Source organism: Salvia hispanica, chromosome 3 (assembly GCF_029641045.1).
Source record: "Salvia hispanica isolate PSC_SH4W2 chromosome 3, Shi_PSC_v1, whole genome shotgun sequence".
NCBI lineage: Eukaryota > Viridiplantae > Streptophyta > Magnoliopsida > Lamiales > Lamiaceae > Salvia > Salvia hispanica.
This window is the reverse complement of record NC_142694.1, coordinates 6,866,549-6,889,488: the sequence shown is the minus strand read 5'-3', so window position 1 is coordinate 6,889,488 and position 22,940 is coordinate 6,866,549. Positions and strand designations below refer to the sequence as shown.

At 37.8% G+C, this 22,940-nt stretch overlaps 3 protein-coding genes across 5 annotated transcripts; 1 reads left to right on the top strand and 2 right to left on the bottom strand.

Moving 5' to 3' along the window:
- Window positions 1–3,972: 3,972 nt before the first annotated feature.
- LOC125212567 (squamosa promoter-binding-like protein 1) lies at window positions 3,973–9,408 on the top strand. The gene is made up of 10 exons (XM_048112772.2): window positions 3,973–4,942; window positions 5,212–5,393; window positions 5,530–6,095; window positions 6,631–6,705; window positions 6,837–6,944; window positions 7,054–7,174; window positions 7,290–7,431; window positions 7,583–7,718; window positions 8,031–8,654; window positions 8,743–9,408. The coding sequence occupies exons 1-10, from the start codon at window positions 4,398–4,400 to the stop codon at window positions 9,172–9,174; spliced, it is 2,931 nt and encodes a 976-aa protein (XP_047968729.1). The 5' UTR covers window positions 3,973–4,397; the 3' UTR covers window positions 9,175–9,408.
- A 637-nt stretch (window positions 9,409–10,045) lies between these two features.
- SAM-2 (S-adenosylmethionine synthetase 2) lies at window positions 10,046–12,199 on the bottom strand. The gene is made up of 2 exons (XM_048113080.2): window positions 12,044–12,199; window positions 10,046–11,378 (listed from the first exon to the last, which is right to left on the bottom strand). The coding sequence occupies exon 2, from the start codon at window positions 11,370–11,372 to the stop codon at window positions 10,188–10,190; it is 1,185 nt and encodes a 394-aa protein (XP_047969037.1). The 5' UTR covers window positions 11,373–11,378; window positions 12,044–12,199; the 3' UTR covers window positions 10,046–10,187.
- Window positions 12,200–13,212: 1,013 nt separating this feature from the next.
- LOC125214760 (Transducin family protein / WD-40 repeat family protein) lies at window positions 13,213–22,594 on the bottom strand. Of its 3 annotated transcripts, XM_089068524.1 has the most exons (21): window positions 22,373–22,594; window positions 22,004–22,296; window positions 21,792–21,906; window positions 21,337–21,419; window positions 20,801–21,018; window positions 20,567–20,699; window positions 20,243–20,325; window positions 19,712–19,918; window positions 19,133–19,489; window positions 18,174–18,345; window positions 17,821–17,845; window positions 17,660–17,733; window positions 17,261–17,467; window positions 16,641–16,733; window positions 16,337–16,551; window positions 15,628–16,203; window positions 15,433–15,513; window positions 15,266–15,348; window positions 14,270–15,034; window positions 13,818–13,968; window positions 13,213–13,732 (listed from the first exon to the last, which is right to left on the bottom strand). In XM_089068524.1, the coding sequence occupies exons 1-21, from the start codon at window positions 22,491–22,493 to the stop codon at window positions 13,666–13,668; spliced, it is 4,119 nt and encodes a 1,372-aa protein (XP_088924650.1). In that variant the 5' UTR covers window positions 22,494–22,594; the 3' UTR covers window positions 13,213–13,665. The 3 variants fall into 3 exon arrangements, with proteins under 3 accessions (XP_088924650.1, XP_047971860.2, XP_088924651.1); XM_048115903.2 differs by having other exon boundaries at window positions 17,660–17,845; XM_089068525.1 differs by lacking the exon at window positions 22,373–22,594 and having other exon boundaries at window positions 17,660–17,845; window positions 21,792–21,909; window positions 22,004–22,133.
- Between the last annotated feature and the right edge of the window lie 346 nt (window positions 22,595–22,940).

Sequence of the window (22,940 nt, the reverse complement as noted above, 5' to 3'; positions counted from 1 at the left end):
TCCATGCACATAAAGATTTGGATTATAATATTTACTATAGTTTTGTAGATCAAAATTATTTATTCCTTTGTTGGATCTACTATGTTCCCTTGTGACCTTGTCCCTATTCTTGCCTTCCAAATTTTTGAAAAATCCACCTCGAATTAAACTCATAATATTGTGGTAAAAGTGGTTTTCAATTCCTATGAAAAATATAACATGCGATTGTATAATATATGTGAAATATGTAATTTCATGTAAACTGTTGAATATCATAACCAAGGTCAATTTTTTGAATAATTAGTTTTGTAAAGTTTGAACATGAAGTTATCGAAATTATTAAATATTTTAATCTCCGACATTGTGAATATGGTTCTATCGAAAAAATTAATCTTTTAAATAATAATGTCGTGACTCGTGAGTTTCTTATTCTGAAAAATCTCGTTTACATTACACAAACCTAAAAGGGAAAAAATAAATAAATGCCCACATAAAAGTGATAGTACAAAACAATGTAGAGATTAAATGTTCTCAAAAAAAGAAAGCAGGGATAATATTTTTGAACAAAAGAACATCAATATTCTTCAAAGAAATAATTGTAGGGGATCTTGAAATCCATAATACTAAGAAGTAAGAAATGACATGTCAAAATGCGACGACCCTTCCCTTGTTTTTATTCGAATCCTACAATAGTAAATAAATGCCTAGATAGATGGCATTTCGAAAAATATGTGATGCAAATGGGTTCTGGACTCATGTGCCCACTTTCTAGGCAAATATTCATCTCTAAATATATAGAACTAAATTTTAATACTAACATTTTGAATGATAGATAGCACCATTCCCCTAATTTCTCGTACATTTCATGTGACAATTCAACTACTTGTCTCTAAGACAGCCTTTTTAAAATGTTTATAATTATTATATCATGAAAAATAAATAACCAAAAAACACCCCATTTATAATTAGTATCCACCACCACTAATACTATATTCATTAATCAGGGCAATCAAATTCCCAATCATTTGCACATCAATAGAGACAATACGAAACAAACACAAAATCACATTAATATTAGTATTTCGCGGCATACATTTTTTTACACAATAATCTCCACCCATTATTGTATTTTTATTTTGTGAAATGTCTTTCTTTCTAATAATTAATCCACTATTCACCAACTATTAAATTCTCACCTCTCCCATAATCTAATTGATGCCCAAATATATTTTCCATGAATTCAGATGGATGGTATCAAAAATTGGTATTGTGGCATCAAAATAGATGACAATCATTAATCAAAATAAAATGTTGTTTTGATGAATAAAAATTAGTGAACAAAAATCGAAATTTACTTATAGTTTAAATTCGTGAAAAAAAAACAAAACTAATTACTAGTATAATGTTTGTAGGTATATTTAAATACTAGTACTCCTACAATTTTTGTAAAGTATGAAAAAATTGAAAATCAAAAATAATTTATCTGAAAAAAAGAGGGGAATGAGACAAGGAAGGAGGATGGTGTGTGTTAGTTAATAGGGGAGGGTCCAATTGCATGTGACCTTTGCAGATTGCTTCTACCTTACTACAATGCCTCCATCCTTTGGCGGCCCACCGTTTATCCTCAAATTTTTTGTTGTATGCATTAACGGATCGACCCTATAGTGCGGTAACTCTGTATTAGTCTTTTGAGGTTAGAAGTTTATTTACGGTCTTTATCTGACAATGCATTGCAAATTGCAATGTATGATTATCATATTGTCTTTGTTTTTTGACACCGACAAATTTTATTCCCTGAATCCATCGTAAAATAGTACTACTTCATTAATATAATTTACTAACTTCTTCACTTATATCATGACAATATAATTCATGAGAATGGACTAGACGGAGACCCACAGCATAGTTCGGTCAAAGCAAACAAAGCCCTCATAATTGATTCGTATTAGTTCTGTTGCTCCACCTTTTCGTATTCTTTTCCTTTTCTCATTGTATTTTCAATTTTTTGTTGTTTATGATAAGCAACCAAGAAATGGGACCTCCCACCCACCATTTAAATTGTACTCCATCGTTTATGGATAATTAAATGGCCCAACTCTATATATTTTTTAATTTATTAAATGTACTAGTACTCCATTACTAGAATGGGACCAAAACGAACTTGGCACGCCTCTCTAGTACTAGTGCCATTCCACACATACCTCACACACCCAACTATCAAATGTGAATCTCGTACAAGATCGATTGGTCCAAATCAAGGAGAAAATTTACATTGATTCTTAAATTTTATTCAATTCTTGTTTTAGGGACCATTTTTTGTTAACCTTGACTTGCGATTCGACTCCTCTATAATATATAAATCACCGCAACCACATATATTATCACTAAACTATGTGACAAGTCTTATAAATTCAAGAAATAAATGATTGTATGTTGTGCCCAATCCCCACCCTAATTTAAAAAGTCCACATTAAATATGTAAATAATTTAAGTTGTAATTCGGAAAGTTATGTAGGTGTACAAACTTTTTTGTTACTAGTACTAGTACAATTTAATAATGGGAATAGCATCCAATGGCATGATCTTGAAATATCGAAATAGCAGCCCATGAGAATTTCGGTGACACGTGAAATTGTCCCTTTTGCCCATGACGGTTTTTGGAGCATTACCGGTCGGTGAGGGAAGGCGTAATATAATTAATTTAGCATCATAAGATAAATTTATTCATCATACTAAAAATTATAGAGATAGAGAGAGGGGACAAATAATTTAGAGAGAGGGGAACAAGTTACTATTGGAGCATAGAATACTGAACAAATAAAATGTTCCTTTTTCCAATCCATTTTTCCATAATAACAAAGCATAGCATCTTTTCCACTGTTTGTGGCCGACCTCTCTCTGTCACTTCTTTCTCTTTTTATCTTTTCATGTATTCTTCGAAACGTAGTGCAGTTGGTGTGAGTGAATATGAGTGATAACTCTATCTCGACTTGATACCGAATGTGAGAAAATGGTGGTGCTGCCTTACTTGTTGGACCAATTGTCTTTGAGTCCTTCCTTATTAAGATATGCTTCTCTCATTTGAAAGATAATAGTAGTAATTGATTTGGAATCTCCTATTTGTATGCCTTTTATCTTTTTTGTACCCAGGAAAGGATTGTGTCAAAGAATACTAGTACCTAAAATTGGCTTTATACACGAACTAAGACATTTATTTGCATTGGAATGCACAAATTTGTAACTTTTTTTCTTACGGTTAGAATGTCCATATGAATTAAATGGTCCTCGATATTGTTGGCCACCGCGCCTTCGATTGCGGCGATCGTGAGAAGAGGAAGACAATGGTGGCGATGAGCAAAAAAGAAAGAGAAAAAATATATTGAACAAAATTCGAATAGTAGTAGTGAATAAATGAAGTGAAATTGATTAAAATTGGATTAAACTTACTAAAAGTGAACAAAAAATTTATGAAATTCTCCTTGTGTTGCAAGATGCAAAGCAAAAATAAGAAAGACTAAAAAAAGTGAAGAAAGAACTTCATTGTAGCACTGAGATAAAACAATCAAATAGGAGTATCAAAGTTGCATTGAATACATAAGAAATTAAGAACACAATAAAGGTTTTCTTAAATAAAATAATGCATTTCTCTAAAAATAATAGCGAACTAGCCAGCATGAATTAAACAATATTGAAATATTATTCACCAAAGTTAATCCGTTAATTTTGATCTCGGCACTTCTACCCAACACACCTCTTATCAATTAAGTTGCGCTTCATAAGTGTGACCGCACTCCATTTCCTTTATCATTACGAAAATGTAAGGTGGGCCCATTCAAAATACAAAACACAAATCTTATCAACTGAGTTGCGCTTCATCGAGTCGAGTGAGACCACACTCCATCTCTTTTATCGTTATGAAAATGCAAGGTGGGCCCATCCAAAATACAAAGTAAATTAGTCCCCGTGTTTATAAAAAACAAAAAACCACCACTCACTCATCTCCTCTCTCTTCATCTCTCTACATTCGTTTCATATCCCACCCACCTTCCATCCGCACCTTTCGCCACCGTCCCGCCACCCAACTTCTCTCTACTTTATTCTCCCCCTTCCTCCGCCGTGATCTTACTTGCCAACTCTCTCTCAACTGCTTCTTTCACTTTCTCAACTGATATCACCCTACTCTTTTGCTGCCTCCATTTCGAATTTCCTCATTTCCTCCCTTTATCCCCTCCGAATCACCTTCCTCCTTTGCCGAATTCACTCTATGTGCTCTGCTTGTTCTGGAATTACGAGGATGTACGCGCTCAATCCGGATTTATGATTCCGTACAGATTGATTTGGTAAAGCTAGGTTGATTTGCTGCTCCTGATCTGCGCTCTACCTGAATTCGCGTGCTTCAATTTCACTAATTAGCTGCCATGGAAGCCGGAATCGGTGGCGAAGCTCAGCTCTATTACGGAATTCCATCCGATTTGCGCGCGGTGAGTAAGCGGAGCTTGGAATGGGATCCGAGCGAGTGGAGATGGGATGGAGACCTCTTCATTGCTACGCCGCTCAACGGTGCCGCCTCTAATTATCAGAGCAAGCAGCTTTTCCCCCTCGAGACTGGAATTTCCGCAACTCGAGCTTCCTCCAACACTTCCTCGTCGTATTCGGACGAATTGCAGCGAGATACTAGGGATTTGGAGAAGAAGAGACGAGCTGATGCGGTCGAGAACAGTAACTTGGCCGATTTGACTCTGGACCTCGGCGGCCGCGGTTTCGCGACGGCCGGGAATGGGGAAGCAGCTGCGGGGAAGAAGACGAAGTTAGCTGGAGCTGTCTGTCAGGTTGAGGACTGCGGCGCCGATTTGAGTAAGGCGAAAGATTATCATAGACGGCATAAAGTCTGCCAGATGCACTCCAAGGCTAGCAAGGCACTCGTGGGGAATCAAATGCAGCGTTTCTGCCAGCAGTGCAGCAGGTCTGTTCTCTTCTTGCTCTTCTGGCTGGTTAAATTTTAGAGTGGATTCCTGTGGAGCTGAAAATTGATTAGGCCAATAATGATCTTGGGGATTATTTCATGTTCATAGATTGGAAAGAGCGATATGATTGAGAAAATGATGTTTCCGGCTAACTATGGAAAGCTAAAAACTTAATTGTGTTACTTGAAGTTCCATATTGGAGGAGGTAGTTTATATGATGTACTTATATTACTATACTATTAATAGGTAATGTAATTTGTGCTTTCAGGTTTCATGCACTCCAAGAGTTTGACGAGGGAAAGAGAAGTTGTCGCCGGCGCTTGGCTGGCCACAATAAGAGGAGGAGGAAAACACAAACTGACAATATCAGTAATACCAATCCTGTGGATAACAACCAGACGAGCAGTTACTTGTTGATGAGCATACTGAAGATCCTATCCAGCATGCACTGTAAGAAACTTTTCTGTTTCAGAAAGGCTGCATTCGTGTTATACGATATGCAGAATTCTTGTTCAATATTTTGACCTTTTGGGCCCTGTGCCAAGTCTAAGATGACCAAATTCCTTCCCACTTCCACGATTTTCAGCTAATAGGTCGAACCACAGAGATGATCAGGATCTCCTGTCTCATCTTCTTCAAGGTCTTGCCAGTCAGGGATCCCTCCACTGGGAAAGAAACATATCTGCACATCTCCAAGAGTCTCCAGATTTGTTGAATAATTTGGCTTCAGTTGGGAAGTCCGAGTTAGTATCTATGTTGTCAAATGGCTCTCCAGGGCAAACATCTAGAGAAGAGCATTGCAGAACACTTGGTGATGAAATGCCACAGAAAAATGTCGAATTACATGCCACATCTCAGAGGCCAGGCATTGTTCTGCACACAGAAGCTGGTTCTCAGTACGTTCAAGGGCTGGAGACTTCTGGTGGAGGATGCAAACTGAATAATTTTGATTTGAATGACATTTATGTTGATTCGGATGATGGAACGGATGAAATGGAAAGATCAACCGCTCCACAGGGTCTAGGTGTCGTTACTGTTGGGTGCCCTTCATGGGTGCAGCAAGAATCGCATCAATCAAGTCCTCCTCAGACTAGCGGAAATTCGGACTCTGCATCTGCTCAGTCCCCATCCAGTTCCAGTGGGGAGGCTCAGGTATTCTAAGATGCATGATTGAACTTATTGTAGCAGAAGTTGAACCATTAAATGGACACTAACGTGCTAATAAACGCGGTTTGTTGGCTTACATGTTTTCATGCCCATCAAATCCTTAAGCAAAACACAGTTAGTTATTTCCCTTAAATGTAAAAAGAATTTTTTTTTAAATCCAGTTTTGGAGAAGTTGTCCATGGAGATATACTAATTCATTCATCAAAATCTTTAAGAGTCTACATGACAAGTTCTTGTAGTTAGAGTTCAGAATTATGTATTCTGCTGTCCCAACACTGTCTATTTGTCGTTTTTCTCCTTTTTGTCTTGTAGATGGCTGAAGCATCTAGTGATTGTCTTGTCTTTTAGTTTTTCTCTGACTGTATGGGCCATTCAATATCCATGCCCAGAATCCCATATGAAATGGCCTTTGATTGTTGAAATTGAAATGCTGTAGGAAATTGCTTTATAGCAGTACTCCTATAACTTTTATTGAATTGTAAATTTATAAATTTTCTTCCTTTGACTTTTGTTATAACAGAGCCACACAGATCGCATTGTGTTCAAGCTATTTGGAAAAGAACCTAGTGACTTTCCCATTGTTTTGCGATCACAGGTACTTTAACTTCGACCGGTTTGTCTCTCATACATCTTTATTACTGACACAGATTGCAAACTGTAAATGCTTTGCTTCCCATTCAGCCTCTTATATTCTGACTATTAGCTTTCTAAACATTGAATTTTCAGATTTTTGATTGGTTATCCAACAGTCCTTCTGATATAGAGAGCTACATCAGACCAGGTTGTGTCATTTTAACTATATATCTTCGCCAATCCGAGTCTGCATGGGAAGAGGTATGATTTTATAATTGTATTAGAGAAACATGATTATGAAATCATTAGAGGTCATGCGTCGACAAAAATCTGATGCTTCCATATTCCTGTTTGTTTTCTTTCTCGATAGCTCTATTGTGACCTGAGCTCCAGTCTGAGTAGGCTGCTGAATTTCTCTGATGATGTCAATTTTTGGAGTACTGGATGGATCTATGCAAGGGTGCAGAACCAGATGGCATTTGTCCAAAATGGTTTTCTTCTGACTTCCTCCTATACTATAATTGCTACATGTTTTATTTGGATTGCAAACTCACCAGTTACATATTTATTGGAGGATATTTTATTTGGAACTATTTGGCTGTGCAGGTCAGGTAGTTGTCAATACATCTTTGCCTCTTGCGACTGATAGCTTTAGCTCAATTCTGAGCATCAGACCCATTGCTGTGGTATCATCTGGGCAAGCCCAATTCAACGTCAAAGGCATCAACTTATCCCGACCTTCCTCTAGGTATTTATTCGAATTGCAATTTATAAGCAATTATTGTTTTATCATACATGACCTCCCTTCTCTAGTTGGGAAACACTATTTTCTCACATGTGTAAGGTTTTGTTCAACTACTATTAGTTACAACAATGAATTGCTATCCTCTGTTTTCTAGGTTACTCTGTGCACTGGAAGGAAACTATCTGGAAACTGATTGTGAGTCGATGGAACATGTTGATTCACTTGAACATGTTCAATGTCTCAAGTTTTCCTGTTCGATTCCCTCTGTTACTGGAAGAGGCTTTATAGAGGTTGGCTATTGTACTCATTGTAAAGTTTTTCATTCCACTAGGAAGAATATACTGTTTCACATATGTTGCATCACATATACCCGCAATATGATACGATCATACGAATTTTCTTCTATGGTGGCTGCTCTGCTAATTTATGTTTTCTGCATTGAGTTGACTCTCTTGAAGCAATGTAATCCCATAAAATACAGATGAGCCAAGCACAAGGAACACACACCTGAGTTTATTTGCAATGTACTACTATATCTTTTATGCTATTACTGGAAAAGCTAAAATCCTTTTTTTTGTAACACGAATTATTCCTTACATTAGGTCGAAGATCATGGAGTTAGTAGCAGCTACTATCCCTTCATAATTTCTGAGGAAAATGTTTGTGCTGAGATTTGTATGCTAGAGAAAGAGATAGAACTGATAGAAGAAGACCATTTACAGAGAGGAATGGGGAGAATTACTGCAAGAAGCCAAGCCATGGAGTTTATACATGAAATGGGGTGGCTTCTCCACAAATATCAGTTGAAGTCCCGGTATGGAAATGAAGAGTCTAACTTGGAATTTTTCCCTTTTGAACGGTTCAAGTGTCTTGTGGAGTTTTCAATGGAGCGTGAATGGTGTTCTGTCGTAAATAAGCTCCTAGAGATCTTATTTTCTGGAACAGTGAGTGCCGAAGAGAAACCTTTCTTGAAGTTTGCTATGTCTGAAATGAGTCTGCTCCACCGAGCTGTGCGGAAAAATTCAAGATCTCTAGTGGCGATGCTGTTGAGATATGTTCCAGAAAAAATAGCAGATGAGCTGAGTTCGGAGTATGGATCCCTCGTTGGTGGTTATTTGTTTAGACCCGATGTTGCTGGACCTGGAGGTCTGACACCTCTTCATGTAGCTGCTGGTAGGGATGGATCTGAGGATATATTGGATGCTTTGACTGATGATCCTGGAAAGGTAACCTTCTTCTTTTGTCATGTATCTCTGAACGGACTCACTAATTGCGTGTTCGTTACATTAAATAAGATGTGTGACTGCTTGTCAGGTGGGAATTGATGCTTGGAAGAGCGCCCTCGACAGCACAGGATTCACACCAGAGAATTATGCCCGGCTGCGAGGACACTATTCTTATATCCACCTCGTCCAGAGAAAAATGAACAAGAAAGCACCCTCCGGGCATGTTGTTGTGGACATATCCGACACTCTCTCCGAGAGCAGCGTCAACCAGAAACCCAACACCACTGCTGCCATCTTTGAGATTGCAGGAAGGTCGCAAGCGAAACCATGTGGTGTCTGTGCCCAAAACCTCGCCTACAGAAGTGGCAGCCGGACTCTGCTCTACAGGCCCACGATGCTCTCCATGCTGGCCATTGCCGCGGTCTGTGTGTGTGTCGCCCTTCTTTTCAAGAGCTCACCGCGCGTTCTGTTCGTGTTCCGCCCCTTCAGTTGGGAAATGTTGGAGTATGGTTCTAGCTGAGATCCATTCTACTAATTTCATTTCTACTAAATGTCTGTGTATGTGCATGTGTATGAGTCTTTGTGTGTGTATTTATAAAACTGTAAAGCTGAGGCACCTGAGTATAACTATAGTTCATTAGTTCAGATTTCACATTTTACTAGAAATGACAATAACTTAAAATCTTGTAATATTTGTCGAATTGTTTCTCCGATTTTACTGTAAAACCAATCTGCAATGTGTGCCACTTCTATATTCAAATTGATTAATCCATATCTTGGCTCCTGATGCACAATTAGGGGATTTCTTCGAAAATCCGAATTGGAAAACAAAATGAATTCCAACATATTTGCATGGTCAAGAGAACCTAATCAGAATTTTTTTTTACTGATGTTAGATCCAAACCCAAAATTAAAATGTTCAAACTAACTTTTCTACTTTACCAGAAATATTTTAACTAAAAGATAGTAGTAATATAAAATGTACTCCTATATGCATATTATATATAGTAGAATTGCAATTGGATGATACTCTATTCACCATGATAGTTCAATAATAATTTGTATTAAATCGAAAATGATATTGTGTTTTTTCAATTGTCTAAGGAAATTGATGTTATGTGGACTGTGGAGTACATTAATAATGTATTAAAAAAGGAAAATAATGTTATTTTTATCCATAGTATTCAATTTCGTTTTGGATCTCAAAGAAGGAAATGATGTTGCATTAATGAATACTCCATATTTTGTATCGAATTGAAATTTGCATGGGAACATTATAGTACTATTCTAGTAGTAAATATCCATCTCCAATATTAATTATAAATTCACATTATTTACGTATATATTAGCCGAAAAAATGACATGAATGGAAATATAAGGAACAAAAATAGTTGAGAAAAAGATGTAAAAATTATGTTTATGTTTATTACAGAACACGATTTAGAACTCAAACAAGAAACAAGAAAACCACGCAGGGGACGATAGTAGGCAATGATAAAAGGATAACAAGCATAGATAGAGATGTAGATAATCTCAAGCCTGAGCTTTTGCTTCCCATTTGAGGGGCTTCACAACCTCCCAAGTGAAATCAGGATCATCCCGCCCAAAGTGGCCGTACGCCGCCGTCTTAAGGAACCTGCCGTTGCCACCCCTCTTCAGGTCCAGATTAATCGAGATCATACCCGGCCTGAAGTCGAAATTCTCCTTCACAATCTGCAGGATCTCCTTGTCTGGGATCTTTCCTGTTCCAAAAGTGTCCACAAACACAGATAAAGGCTCCGGAACACCAATGGCGTAAGACACCTGCACGATGCACCTCCGCGCCATTTTACTCGCCACGATGCTCTTAGCAGCCTGCCTCACAATGTAGGCGCCGCTCCGGTCCACCTTGGTTGGGTCCTTCCCGGAGAAAGCACCACCTCCGTGCGCACCCCACCCTCCGTACGTGTCGATGATGATCTTACGACCTGTCAGACCAGCATCTCCATGAGGGCCACCAATGACAAACCGCCCAGATGGGTTGAGGTGGAAGATGGTCTTCTCATCAAGGTAATTCTCAGGGATGACAGGCTTGATCACATGTTCCTTGAGATCTGCAGCAATCTCGTCATTGGTCACAGTTTCGTCATGCTGGGTGGAAATCAGAACGGTGTGCACGCGTTGGGGAACCATGGCACCGTTGTCGTTGTGGTACTCAACTGTGACCTGAGTCTTCCCATCCGGCCTCAGCCACGGGCAGGTGCCGTTCTTGCGCACCTCAGTAAGACGAGCACCAAGCTTGGTGGCCAGAACATGGCTCAGGGGCATCAATTCAGGCGTCTCGTCGGTGGCGTACCCAAACATATGACCTTGGTCACCAGCACCAATCTCCTCCGGTGCCTTGGTCAGATGGCCGTGAACACCTTGCGCAATATCAGGGCTCTGCTGCTCAATGTTGACAAGCACTTTGCAGTTGTCCGCATCAAGACCTACATCATCCGAGACAAATCCAATATTGCGGCATGTGTCACGGACAATCTTCTCGTAGTCAACATTAGCCTTGGTGGTGATCTCTCCAAAGACCATCACCATGTTTGTCTTGGTGCAAGTCTCACAGGCAACCTTGCTCTCGGGGTCCTCGGCAAGGCAGGCGTCCAGCACTGCATCGGAGATCTGGTCGCACAGCTTGTCGGGGTGGCCCTCGTTCACAGACTCAGATGTAAACAGAAAGGTCTCCATATCGCTCTAAGTTTCAAAAAAGCAGTGTTAAACGCAAATCACCACATTACGCAGTTATTCAACAAGTACGACTCAATCAATCAAAATTCTTTAGCTAAGAAAACACAAAGCATAGTTAAATGAAATATCATGAACCTAAACAACAAATCACAATAATGAAATTCCAGAAACTACGGATCTACACATAAACAACAGAAAAACTAAATAAAGCAGCAACCAAATTAATCAAGTACTTGAGCTTGGAGAAGAGAGTAATAAAAAAATTAATTGAAAAGAAGCAACATGAGTAATCTTAAATCTTATCCTCGTAGGTTAAAACTAATCAATCTCACCAGATATACAATAATGAGACTCCAAAAACTACCGATCTAGGCCTAAAACGACAAAATCACGGTGGAATATAACAAAAGCAGCAGCAAACAAAATTCGAATGCAGAGATTTCGATTCGAGCATATCTGTACTCGGAGATAAAGAAGTTGAGCATAACAGCATAATTCAAATCACAAACCCTAACCGAATTACTAAAATTAGCTAAGTAGTACTTAAATGAAAAGCAAAGCAACACCAACTTCGTGCTTATCATCATATTGCGCCGCAGAAAACACGAATCATTTCACAAAATGTAAACTAAATCGAAAACAAGAGAAGCAGAAGGCTTCGTGGAGAATACCTCTGAGAATTCGAAGTGAGGAGTTTCAGATCTGAATCTGCGAAGAGAGAATTTAGTTTGGGACACGAGAAACGGCTAATGGATTCTATTGGTATTTATACGGCGTATCTCGTGACCGGAAACCGGCTGACCAAGTCGCCTTCATTTCTAATAATGGTTTAAATAATCAAACAAATCTTCAACCTTATGTTTTTCTGCTCCTTCTAAATTTGGACTGATTTGCTAGTTGGCGAAATTGATATGCTAGTGGGAATAATCAATTCTATTTTCAGCAAAATATCCTTTCTTACATAATCAAAATGTTTTAGTGTAATTCACTTTATCAAAATTATTTCATTCTTATTCTCTACTTTATCAAAATCTGGATTCTTCTACTACAACTTAAATGAAACACTCCTCCACAATCATCGGGGCAATTTTTTTTTTAATATCTTCTCTCTTTTAAAAATCATAGCTCCTTGTTGCGAGCTCGTGTTTATGTTACTATTTCATTTGGAATATTTCACGAATCCTGTTATATCTTTAATCTTATTTCAACATCCTATAGAATCTTGTACAGTAAAAGTAAAGTAAGTTCAGACTGATTTATTCATTTTCTAGAAAAAAGAATGTTTATTAGCGAAGATATTTTGAGGGTAAAGAAGAGTGGTATAGGTAGCAAATGCCAAAAATAATTTTTCTTTTAAAAAACAAATATAACCTCCACGTGTTAAGTGCACCATACTCACCAACCCCAACCACAACAAAAAAAATTAGATATATTCATGATAAGGACGAAGAATATATTAGACCAATAAATTTTTACGATAAGAGTATGTCATTAACCTAAATAAATAAAAACAATAAATAAACTAATCTGTATTTACTAAAATAGAATGCAAAAATAGGAAATCCCACGCTTTTGATAACAATTAAACTGAGTTAATTTGATTCACATCCCATTAAAATGATAAAACAAAAATACTCAGCCTTACATCTTATTATTCATAAATTTAAAAAGATGAGACAAATGCTAGCAATAAAATAAAATTTCTCAGCAATATATCTAATTAATGAATCATAAAATAAAAGCTCCTAAATGAATAAGATACTGTTATATTTCTTGGTGCAGTTTGGAATTTTACCAACTCTGATAAGACTTGAGAAGTCCACAACCAATAACCTAAGACTAAGACAACCACCAACCAAATTAAATTAAATTAAATAAATAAAAAAGTCGATTTTTGTGACAATATCATAAGGGAGTTTGATCTGCTCACCAACCAAACAGAGAGAAAATACTTAAAATAGATGCAATTACATAGCTACCAACTCAAAGGAGATGGCAATTTGTCAGCATCAAGAGTTGGCAAAACAACCTTTTGTTGAGAGAGAGAGCAGAAAACTTTCATGTATAGGTGGTTATGAATCCCAGCCTTTTGTAAGTTGTGACTTATAAAAAAACAGCACTTGGTAGAAGGCTTCTACAACCTCAACATGATGCTGAATCTGTGGGACGTGCAGCTGAATCTAGACTCTACGCAGGGTTGAGCATGCAACCATTCCAGAAGTAGAAAATTCTGTGACAATGAGGATGATGGTCGATGCCCCTAAGCCAAAACAACCTACATTTCGATATCCACCTAATTTGTTGGACGGAATTCTATCATCTGCATCCCCCTTCCAGCAACTGCAATCTGATAATGATTTCTGGATTGATGGACAAACAATCACCCACTCAGTAAAGCAAGGGGAGAGGGAACATAACTATCACAAAAGTGGGTTATCCGCTCACCTGCCACAGATTTTAACATCTAATGATTCTGGCTCGGGCACATTGATGATCAGATGGGCACACTCTGTAAGTTTATCATGACTAAGATTCCAACACCTGACTCGCTGATCAAGACCAACAGAGAAAACCCAACTCCCGTCCGTCCATACACCTGGATGAAGAACAAATTAGACAGTCTTTTCCAACATATCAAGTAAAAGTTTTCTTTTACCCCCAAAGTAAATAATCTTCAATGCAAACACTGAATATGAATATGGATACAATGCCTTACGTAGACTTTAGAAAGCATTAGTGCATGTTTCCACTGGAAGTTTCAGAAGATGAATTATATAATAATGATCAAAGAATAACACCAAATACTCATATCTCTTCATAGCTTAGTTCTTAAATAGTGAAGTTTTTATCCGGATTAGGCAAAGGGGCGATGAGAAATTAAATGAAGTACGAAATACCTTTGACAGCAGAACTATGAGCTGAGATGCTCTTATCCAGATATGTAACCTGCATCTGATGGTTTTGGATCCGAAAATGCTGATTGCAATTGTTCGTAGCCACTGGCTTAGAGTTGAAATGGATATTAGTATTCGTATTCGTATTTTGGGACTTCATCATAGGGTCTAATTCAAAATCACATCTAAGACAATTAATCGCCTGATCATCGCCGCCGCTTACAATGTAGAATGTGGACAGAGAATCATTAAGTCGTTGGTTTTTTATTTCAGAGACGAAAAGGCAATTGACCCCGGACTGGTGGATATTATCAAAGACCTGCATGGCCTCTACTACACTTATTTGTGGTGATAAAGTATCTGTTTTCCTTTCAGACACAAGAGAACTCTGATCGTCAACCTTCAAAGGTACATGATCATCACTTTGTTTAAACATTGATGTTTCAGATGTTTCATGCAAATGATCGTCCTTTTCCTTGCTAGATTCTGTTCTTCGAGCAGAGACTGAAAGGTTGCTACCTTTTTCTCTCAATTTGCAATTCACTGGTCTCTTCTTTGGTTTCTTAGTATCTATGGATCGCCACCATCTACCCCCTTGACTCCCTCTACCAGTACGAGGCCGCTTCTGGAAATCTAGGCAGTTTTCCATCTGAAGACCTGCTATTTGCCTCATAAAGTTTTCGACACTCTCGGTCAGATCCCAGATAGCTATACTTCCATCAGTGGATCCAGTAATTGCCATGTAAAAACTTCCAATCTGTGAGTTTTCTGTTAAATGATACTCCATAAATCAGGAACGATTTAAAACATCAACTAATAGATAAACAATATGGATAACTATACAATTTTAGAGAAGAAAATTGTTCAATGCATTAATCCAATTAAAAATGAAATCAAATTGTTAATGGAAACAAGCTCATCCAAATTGCTATCCATCAACTCATCATCTAATTCCATCAGCACATATTTATGAGGAAACTTAGTCTATTGATATCTAACCTTTTGATAGAAGTCTAGGAGTGACAACATGCCGCAAAGATAGCATAGGTGATGACAATGGAGCCAAAAAGGCAACATCAAACCTGCCATTAAGGTGAGATAGAAGACATTATAAATGGAAAAATAGAATTGCTTTGAGGTTATTCATGGGTAAACCCAATGCGTACCAAAGCCGGTAAGGCAACACAAGAGCCCTCAGGGTAACCGTAGCATCTGAACAAGCCACAATAACAAAACAGACAGAAAACCTGCAGAAGAAACTCATTCAGCAGTATGCACCTATATATTAATTAATTATTTGAATCTGAAATATAAGCACCATAGGACAGGAACAAAAAAGCATTATCGTAATTTCAACACACCTGGATCCAGCCTCTTTTACAATAAAAGCAGTGACATCTAGGTATCTCCAGTCATTATCAAAATTATCTACAGGGTAGAGGTTTGGTTCTGTGTTCCTGCATTCTGGAGAAACTGATTCACAAGGAATAGCATTCGAGGCTGTAACTATACCATCTTCGGGTGTTTCAGAAACATTGTTGCTGTCTTGTCTTTTCATGTTACTGTTGTGTCTCAATGGCATATCCGTTGAGAGCCACTGGAAAGACAATGAAGACATGGTTGCTGCCGATGAATCGGAGGAGTTATTTTCATTGTTCTTGTTCATCTCACTGCTCAAAGCATCCACCCTGTTTTTGATTGTTGTCACTGTTTGTTTCCAAGCAGTGACAACCCGTTTTGCACCAACAGAGATTAATATAAAAGGATCTCTACCATTTACAATCCCATTTTGTCTGTAAACTACATCACGGATATTAGAGGGACCAGGCATGAATACATGCATCTTTGACACAGCACATATTGAACGTACAGCAGATCCACCAACATGTTCCCCGAGATGTTGGGAGGACGACCAATTCTCCGTGCCTAACTCATACCTGAAAATTTTGCCACATCAATAGTTTTTTCTTGACTGAGATATTGGTGAAGTATAGATTTTAAATATTCCAAGTCACACCATCAGTGGTTATATCAGATACTTTAAGCTTAACAAATAAAATAAATAAATACCTAGTCAATCGCACTGTTCCATCTTCACAACCGGTAGCTAACCAACTAGATTTGGCAGCCAATCCACGGTTTTCATCTTGACTGTACAATGATTGTTCATGGATAAAGCACAAGGAATGAATCTCCCTCCCATGAAATTGCAAATGAAGATTCTGAGGGTATATTTTTCTATTATTTTCAGGCACCCAGTATCTATGAATATATATGACATCATCCTGCCAAGACAGCGGGATTGGATTAAAGCAGTAATTACACAACAAGACTGAATACGATAATCAAAGAGCATACAATTATCAAAAGATACCTTAACAAAAGCAAAGCAGTTCATCATCTCAGGCAAGTGGCCAAGATAATACGAGTGCGGACGCCGCCAACCACCACAAGTAATTTGTTGGACCTTTCAGAAAACATCCAATCAACAATCACATCACATGAACCATCAACCACGCAGTTACAAATATTAAGCGCACTTGTGTGAAGGAAGATAACCTGCCACTTTCTGGGGGAAATACAAACCTCTGCCCAAACTTGATACTCAATGTAAATTGTAAATATTCACATGCATGTTTTGGAAAAGTATAGACATAGAAAATTCATTTCTAATGTTTGAATATCAGACAATTAACTTACACAATCCTAAAGTTATGGGGACATTATGGTTCCACTCAATGGAACGAGTATCAGATATATAGGCAGCATCTTACACATACAATTAAGTGGAATGGAATTGACGTGAGACAGCAGTTAGGATACTATTTCTTTTTCTCCAAAAATTCCTTAACAAATTACAAAAGCAGATAGTAGTCCGAAATTTCAGATGTTTATGAATTTGTTGAATGAGAAGAAAGTGCTAAAGCTCAGAAGGCAAAAAAAAAAAAAAAACAATGATGTAGACATTTTCAATATAGGGGACAGAGAGAACACCTTTGTTCCTGAAGTCAAATTCCATATTATGAAATTATCTGATGCAAAGCCAACAGCATATTCGGAAACAACAGAGTCATCACAACTGTCTGTGGTGAAGACAGATCGGACTGCGCCTAATTCTTTGACTTGCTTCATCCCTATGAATTCCATGCTTTGCAGATCCCTTTCATACTGAAAATGGCATACACATCCATCTGCTCCCGTCTGTTCCAGGGGAGGGGAGGGGAGGGGGTGAGGAAGGAAAAGTGAAATTAGATGACCACACTAAAATATCCAACTGCCACATGCTAGCAAGAAAAACTTGCATAGAATCCTTTCAATACTCTTCAAGTGTAACACAGCAATATGGCAATTGTTTATGAATATATGCTCAGGACTTTAAGAACTGGATCATACCGAGCGTATATCGACTTCATCAGACGACAGTCTAGAAATAGAAACACTGTTAACGCTTGACACTCCATGAGCACCTTTGAAATAATTCACAGTATCAGATTCTGTGGTAGCAGAATTACTGTTGAGTAGGATTCTTGGTGAAGAAAACAGTATCAGATTACCACGAATGTCACCACATACTATCAACTGTAGAAAATAGCAAACGGTAGTAAATTTGAGATGATTCGATGATTCCTCTTGACAAACCTACTAATATAGTGCGGAGTAATATTCTTATGATTTGATTGTGGCGTCAATCATCATGAACTTCTATGAAAAGTGGTACATAAACAGATTAAAGTTTCAAGATTTTGAATAAGACCTTTACAGTGCACTAAGACTAAACCAAGATTTATTAATCCATCATATCTAACATATTCACAAGAATTTAGCTTATTTTAATTGCATAACAAGCACACAGCAACCATTTAGGAGTACAGACAATGTAACTAGGAGGGGACGTGATGATATGCACCTCTTCATCAAATGAAGCATCCAGACACATTATTCTCTTCCCAAAGCATGAAGCATACTCTGCAATTAAGCACACATCATAACTTCCTTTATCAATAAGAGAAGCAGAGTGTGAATTGTGGCATAGCTTCCATAGCTTCAGTCTACCACCGGGATCAGCAGTGAAAATGAACCTTCATACAGGAAGTAACAAATGTAAGTAAACATATACGGAGTATATTTTTTTCAGTAAATTGAGCATAGCTAGTAGTACAAGATATAAGTCTTTAGCAGTTTAAAGGTAAAGTCACAATTTAATAGCATCAGAGAACCCATCTTGTTTAAGACATGGAAGGATTATAGGATAAATTCCATATTGCAGGCACGAAAATATTAAAATTATAGGTTAGTGTCTAGTCACATGACAATCCCGCTGTAGGGACCATCTAAAGAAACAAAGATGTAGATGTGCAGCTATTTTCCTATAATTATTTCCACTGCTCTAGTTGTACTCATAGGTGCGATAGATCCTCAAATTTTGAATACTCATATTAGATCATCACCTTAAATATTGCTCCATCCATCCCTTAAAACATTGCTCATTTCTTTTCAGCATGGGTTTTAAAAATTGATAAGTGTGTATTGTTATTTAATTGTAAATGATAGGTGAGTGTGGGACATGCTTGGTTTTTTATGTAAATAAGTTAATATAGTAAGTAGAAAATATAAGGAGCAGTGGTGGGGTAGTTATAAAAAATGGCAGTGTTTTGTGGACAGGCTATAATAGCAAAATGGGCAATGTTTTAACTTTACAGGACGGAGGGAGTATGATGCCACATCCAATGTAGCTCTCTGTAAAACTATACATTACCTACAACTATTTCATTGCTCTAGCTGCACTCCCAGGTGAGATTGATCCTTAATATTTGAATACTGATATTAGACAATCACCATAAATACTATGATGTGACTATACATTACCTAGCTTCTGGCAACTTGCACCAATAAGTTCCTAAGAGATGTCTCTCTTCTTCAGCTAGCCAAGTAAAAGTAAATTCAACTTCTACTTTCCAACCAGTTCCAACTACACGAGCAATTGTCATTCCGCCTTTCCCGTCCCCGACAGCAATCCAATCTTCACATTTGTCTGGGGTGTCAGAACATTTTGATAATAAGTCCATACAGATGATCGGTGCTTCCTCACTGATACGAGCAAGTTCAGTCCACTTGGCAGCTTCAGTATTGCATAAATTAACATGGTACAGATAACCATTGTTGGTAGCCACATAAAGTGAATCTTCACGCGAAAAGTTTAAACAGCGGACATACTCACTTTTGCTGCAAGAATTCATAGAGGTCAGAAATTCTATGCATGATAGGAGAACAGAAAAACAAATGAAAGAAGTAAATTAGAAAAGTTTTACGGAGTCAAAGTATATACTTATCCAGAAAGGGAAAAAGGACAATTCCAAATAACTAATTTTAATAATACCATCCTTTCATTGGTATGGAATATTTAGGTAGCATGCATGAAGAGTCATGTATTTGCTGCAAATGTACCTGTCCATGAACCCACCATATGATGATGATTTTGGTATAGAAAGAGCAAAAGCTTCCTTTCTATCACTGAAATCCTCTGATGCAACTGTTTTCTCTATTCCTTCATTAGAAATACAAAGCTGGTGAAGCTTTATTGCTGAATCAAAACCAGCAGTAACTAGAAGTGAAGAGCCGGGATCATATAAACATCGCCATACTCCCCTCCCACTGTAGAAGACAATAACATACACAATTCAACATAAGTATGCAAGGGGCCGTGAACCAAGAGACTTTCACTGGATCATATGAGAACCAAGGAGACACAGATGTAAGAGAAGTCCAAGTACATGCATGTATTACAAAATTTAAGAGGAGGATTCTCATGATATCTTATAAAATAAAATCAAGTATAAAAATTTTCAGTCTGCAATGTTTACAGTCGTCATCATATGAATTATCAGTCTCAGGGTGGGGGCTTTCTGGATAAAACCATAAATATGAATCTGCAATAGTGGTAAATTTTGGTAATGTGGTCAAACGTATGCAGCTTACATATGCTCCTTGATTTCCTTGAGTTCTCTGCCATGATGGTCCCAAACACGGCATGTACAGTCCTCACCAGCAGTGATGATTAACTGGGCAATTGACAAGACAATATAAAAGTCAATGAAAACAGAACATAATTTTTGCGCTGTATAGATAAACATTTATTCAGCATTATACAAGATAATCAAGGATCACAATTGGCCCAACTTTTATTCAGATCTGTGGTAAACCGGTCCTGATCTTTACATGCACATATTATCTAACTCAGACAAGAACATATCTAAAACTAATCATTACAGAATGAAAGAAAATTCATGAAAACAAACTTACAGATTCAAATATACAGCAGTCCCAAATTCTTGCATTATGCCCAAATAGAACAGGGCCCTCAATTTGATTGACCTGTTCCTGAGCAGCATTGCATGAAATTCCTTTCTCTGCCTGAACCTCCCAAATACGAGCACTGAACTAATCAAGAAATGGCCCATACCATAAAGAGTCATGAATCAAGTAATCTAAGACTAGGTTAATTAACAAGAAAAACAATTATAAAATGTTACCCACCTGCGGTCATCAGAAACAGAAACAAGTTTAGTCCCATTAGAGAACCACGCAATACGAAAAATTGAACCTTCATGCCCTACAAGCCTACTTATAAGAGCATCTTTATAGTTGGGGCCAGGATAGGAGAAGCCCTCGTCACCGTTCAGCTGCAAATGGTCTTCCTCATGACTTCCAGGTTGTTTGGCACCATTCTGACAAATGACTTTCCAAACAACTACCTGCCAAATATCAAAAAGTGATCACTATTTTGTGTTTCATGCAGAAAACTTCGATTTATGAACTTATGCCATGATATTCTGGAGATCACAATAAGGAAAGATATGAATATGTATTATATAACACTAGAGGGTGTTGCATTGGGAAATACATGTGAAGGAGAGTTCTAAGGGAACAAGAACCATCCAAGGTGCCAATTCATAGGAACACTTAATTAGTAGCTTAGCAGCAGAGACCCAGACAGATTCTAATGTTGTACGTAGCAGAGACAGGTTATAAGTATAATGAGAGATACCACACACATGAATCATGATGATTACCTCATTGAAGATAGTACCAGAAGCAATACGAAGAGAGTCAATATCATCCCCAAACATCTTCATTGAGTACAACAGACACCTCTCTGGACAGCATCATAAAGAAAAGACAGACAGTGTGCAAATCAGTAAGGTAACAGAACAAGGAGCCAATGTCTTAGCATGCTTTGAGGAAAAGGCTAGTAATCTCAAATATCCAAAAGTCTTTTGAACATATTCAAATGTGAAATATAGATTAAACTAACTTGCACGAGCATAATAAAACACCAAATTGACTTTCATAAATGATGGAGTGCATAGTATCTTGCAGGTAATCCACTATTCATGTTGCCATTTCCTCCAACATCCAACGTTTAACTTTCAAAAGCAGTCTATGTATCGTCCTATTCTCAAGCACTATCACAAAACAGTGCATATAATATATTTCAAGAGGCAAAGGCGAAAGCATGACCCCCTACCGGCACATTTAACTTCAGAATACATATTATATCTTGAGATATCCCAGAAGTACACATAATTGTCACTGCATCCGATGGCAAGGTAACGGGGATCCTCACTCGCAGTTGCAACATCCTACTACAGAAGAAAAACAAAGGACTAAACACTCCCCACTGCAAGCAAAAAATGTGTATAGCACTAAAAAAGTTGAAGGTAATGAGAGACTCTACACCTTCAAGAAGGAAACGTCCATGATCCAATGCCTAAATTTAGGCAGCGAGTGGATGAGATTCAGCTCCAAATGCAGAACTGGCTCCTCCTTGCCGCCCGGTTCAACCCGCAGGGTGAAAATCTTAACTCTCCTCTCCCCATAAACACAAACACGGAAAGAAACAGCAGAAGCCGCCAACTGTTTGTGCAAATTCTCCAAAGAGATCCCATGAACACGAATCCCTTCAAAGACTTGAAACGACTTCAGCGGCGCTCCAATCGACAAATCGTAGACCAGAATCTGAGAGCCGGTCCCTGTTGAAATTAGGGCAAATTCAGAAGACATGTAAAACAATAAAAATGTGTGCGTGTATATATAGGGGAAATTAACCAGCCAGAAGGAGAGGTAGAGAGGATAGATTGGCGGGAAGATGGAGGAAACAGAGTGCTGATATTTCTCCGAGATACTGCCCGCGGCGGAGCTGGCATTGGGTAGGCTCTGTTGCCCCCATTTACGCAGCCGGTGCAATCAGCTTCTTCCGACAAATTTGGATACTTGAAGAAAGGTTGAAGAATTTGAGAAGGGTTTAAGGTTTGGAAATATTGAAGACCTTTTAAATCATGCGTGATTTACTTATGACTTTCTTATGTATTTTAATCTCGCGTATTATTTGTAGTACTCCATTTTTTATGACCTTTTAAAGCTCGCGTACTAGTATTTTTTTAGATACATCATATTTAATTCAAATTATAATCTTGGCGAATGATCATTTGCCTCATTGGGATATCATTGTACTCCTACTACATTTTTTTTATAAGGCATAACACAAACTAATGTCATATTTTGGCCTAATACTTGAAGGGAAAAAATCATTTAATAAATTATTGGCCAACATATATCGGTTTCACTTTAGATATTCCAATATGAATAATGTGGCTAAGGTAAGGATTAATTTGAT

What these genes read in the sequence shown, in the direction of transcription:
- LOC125212567 (XM_048112772.2), top strand. Translation starts at nt 4,398, where the DNA reads ATGGAAGCCGGAATCGGTGGCGAAGCTCAGCTCTATTACGGAATTCCA. An exon ending in CCGAGTCTGCATGGGAAGAG is followed by an intron (nt 6,945 to 7,053) that starts GTATGATTTTAT and finishes CTTTCTCGATAG; the next exon opens with CTCTATTGTGACCTGAGCTC. An exon ending in CTGGAAGAGGCTTTATAGAG is followed by an intron (nt 7,719 to 8,030) that starts GTTGGCTATTGT and finishes TCCTTACATTAG; the next exon opens with GTCGAAGATCATGGAGTTAG.
- SAM-2 (XM_048113080.2), bottom strand. Translation starts at nt 11,372, where the DNA reads ATGGAGACCTTTCTGTTTACATCTGAGTCTGTGAACGAGGGCCACCCC.
- LOC125214760 (XM_048115903.2), bottom strand. Translation starts at nt 22,493, where the DNA reads ATGGGGGCAACAGAGCCTACCCAATGCCAGCTCCGCCGCGGGCAGTAT. An exon ending in TCTACCTCTCCTTCTGGCTG is followed by an intron (nt 22,297 to 22,372) that starts GTTAATTTCCCC and finishes TAATTTCAACAG; the next exon opens with GGACCGGCTCTCAGATTCTG. An exon ending in TCTGTTTCTGATGACCGCAG is followed by an intron (nt 20,700 to 20,800) that starts GTGGGTAACATT and finishes TGATTAGTTCAG; the next exon opens with TGCTCGTATTTGGGAGGTTC.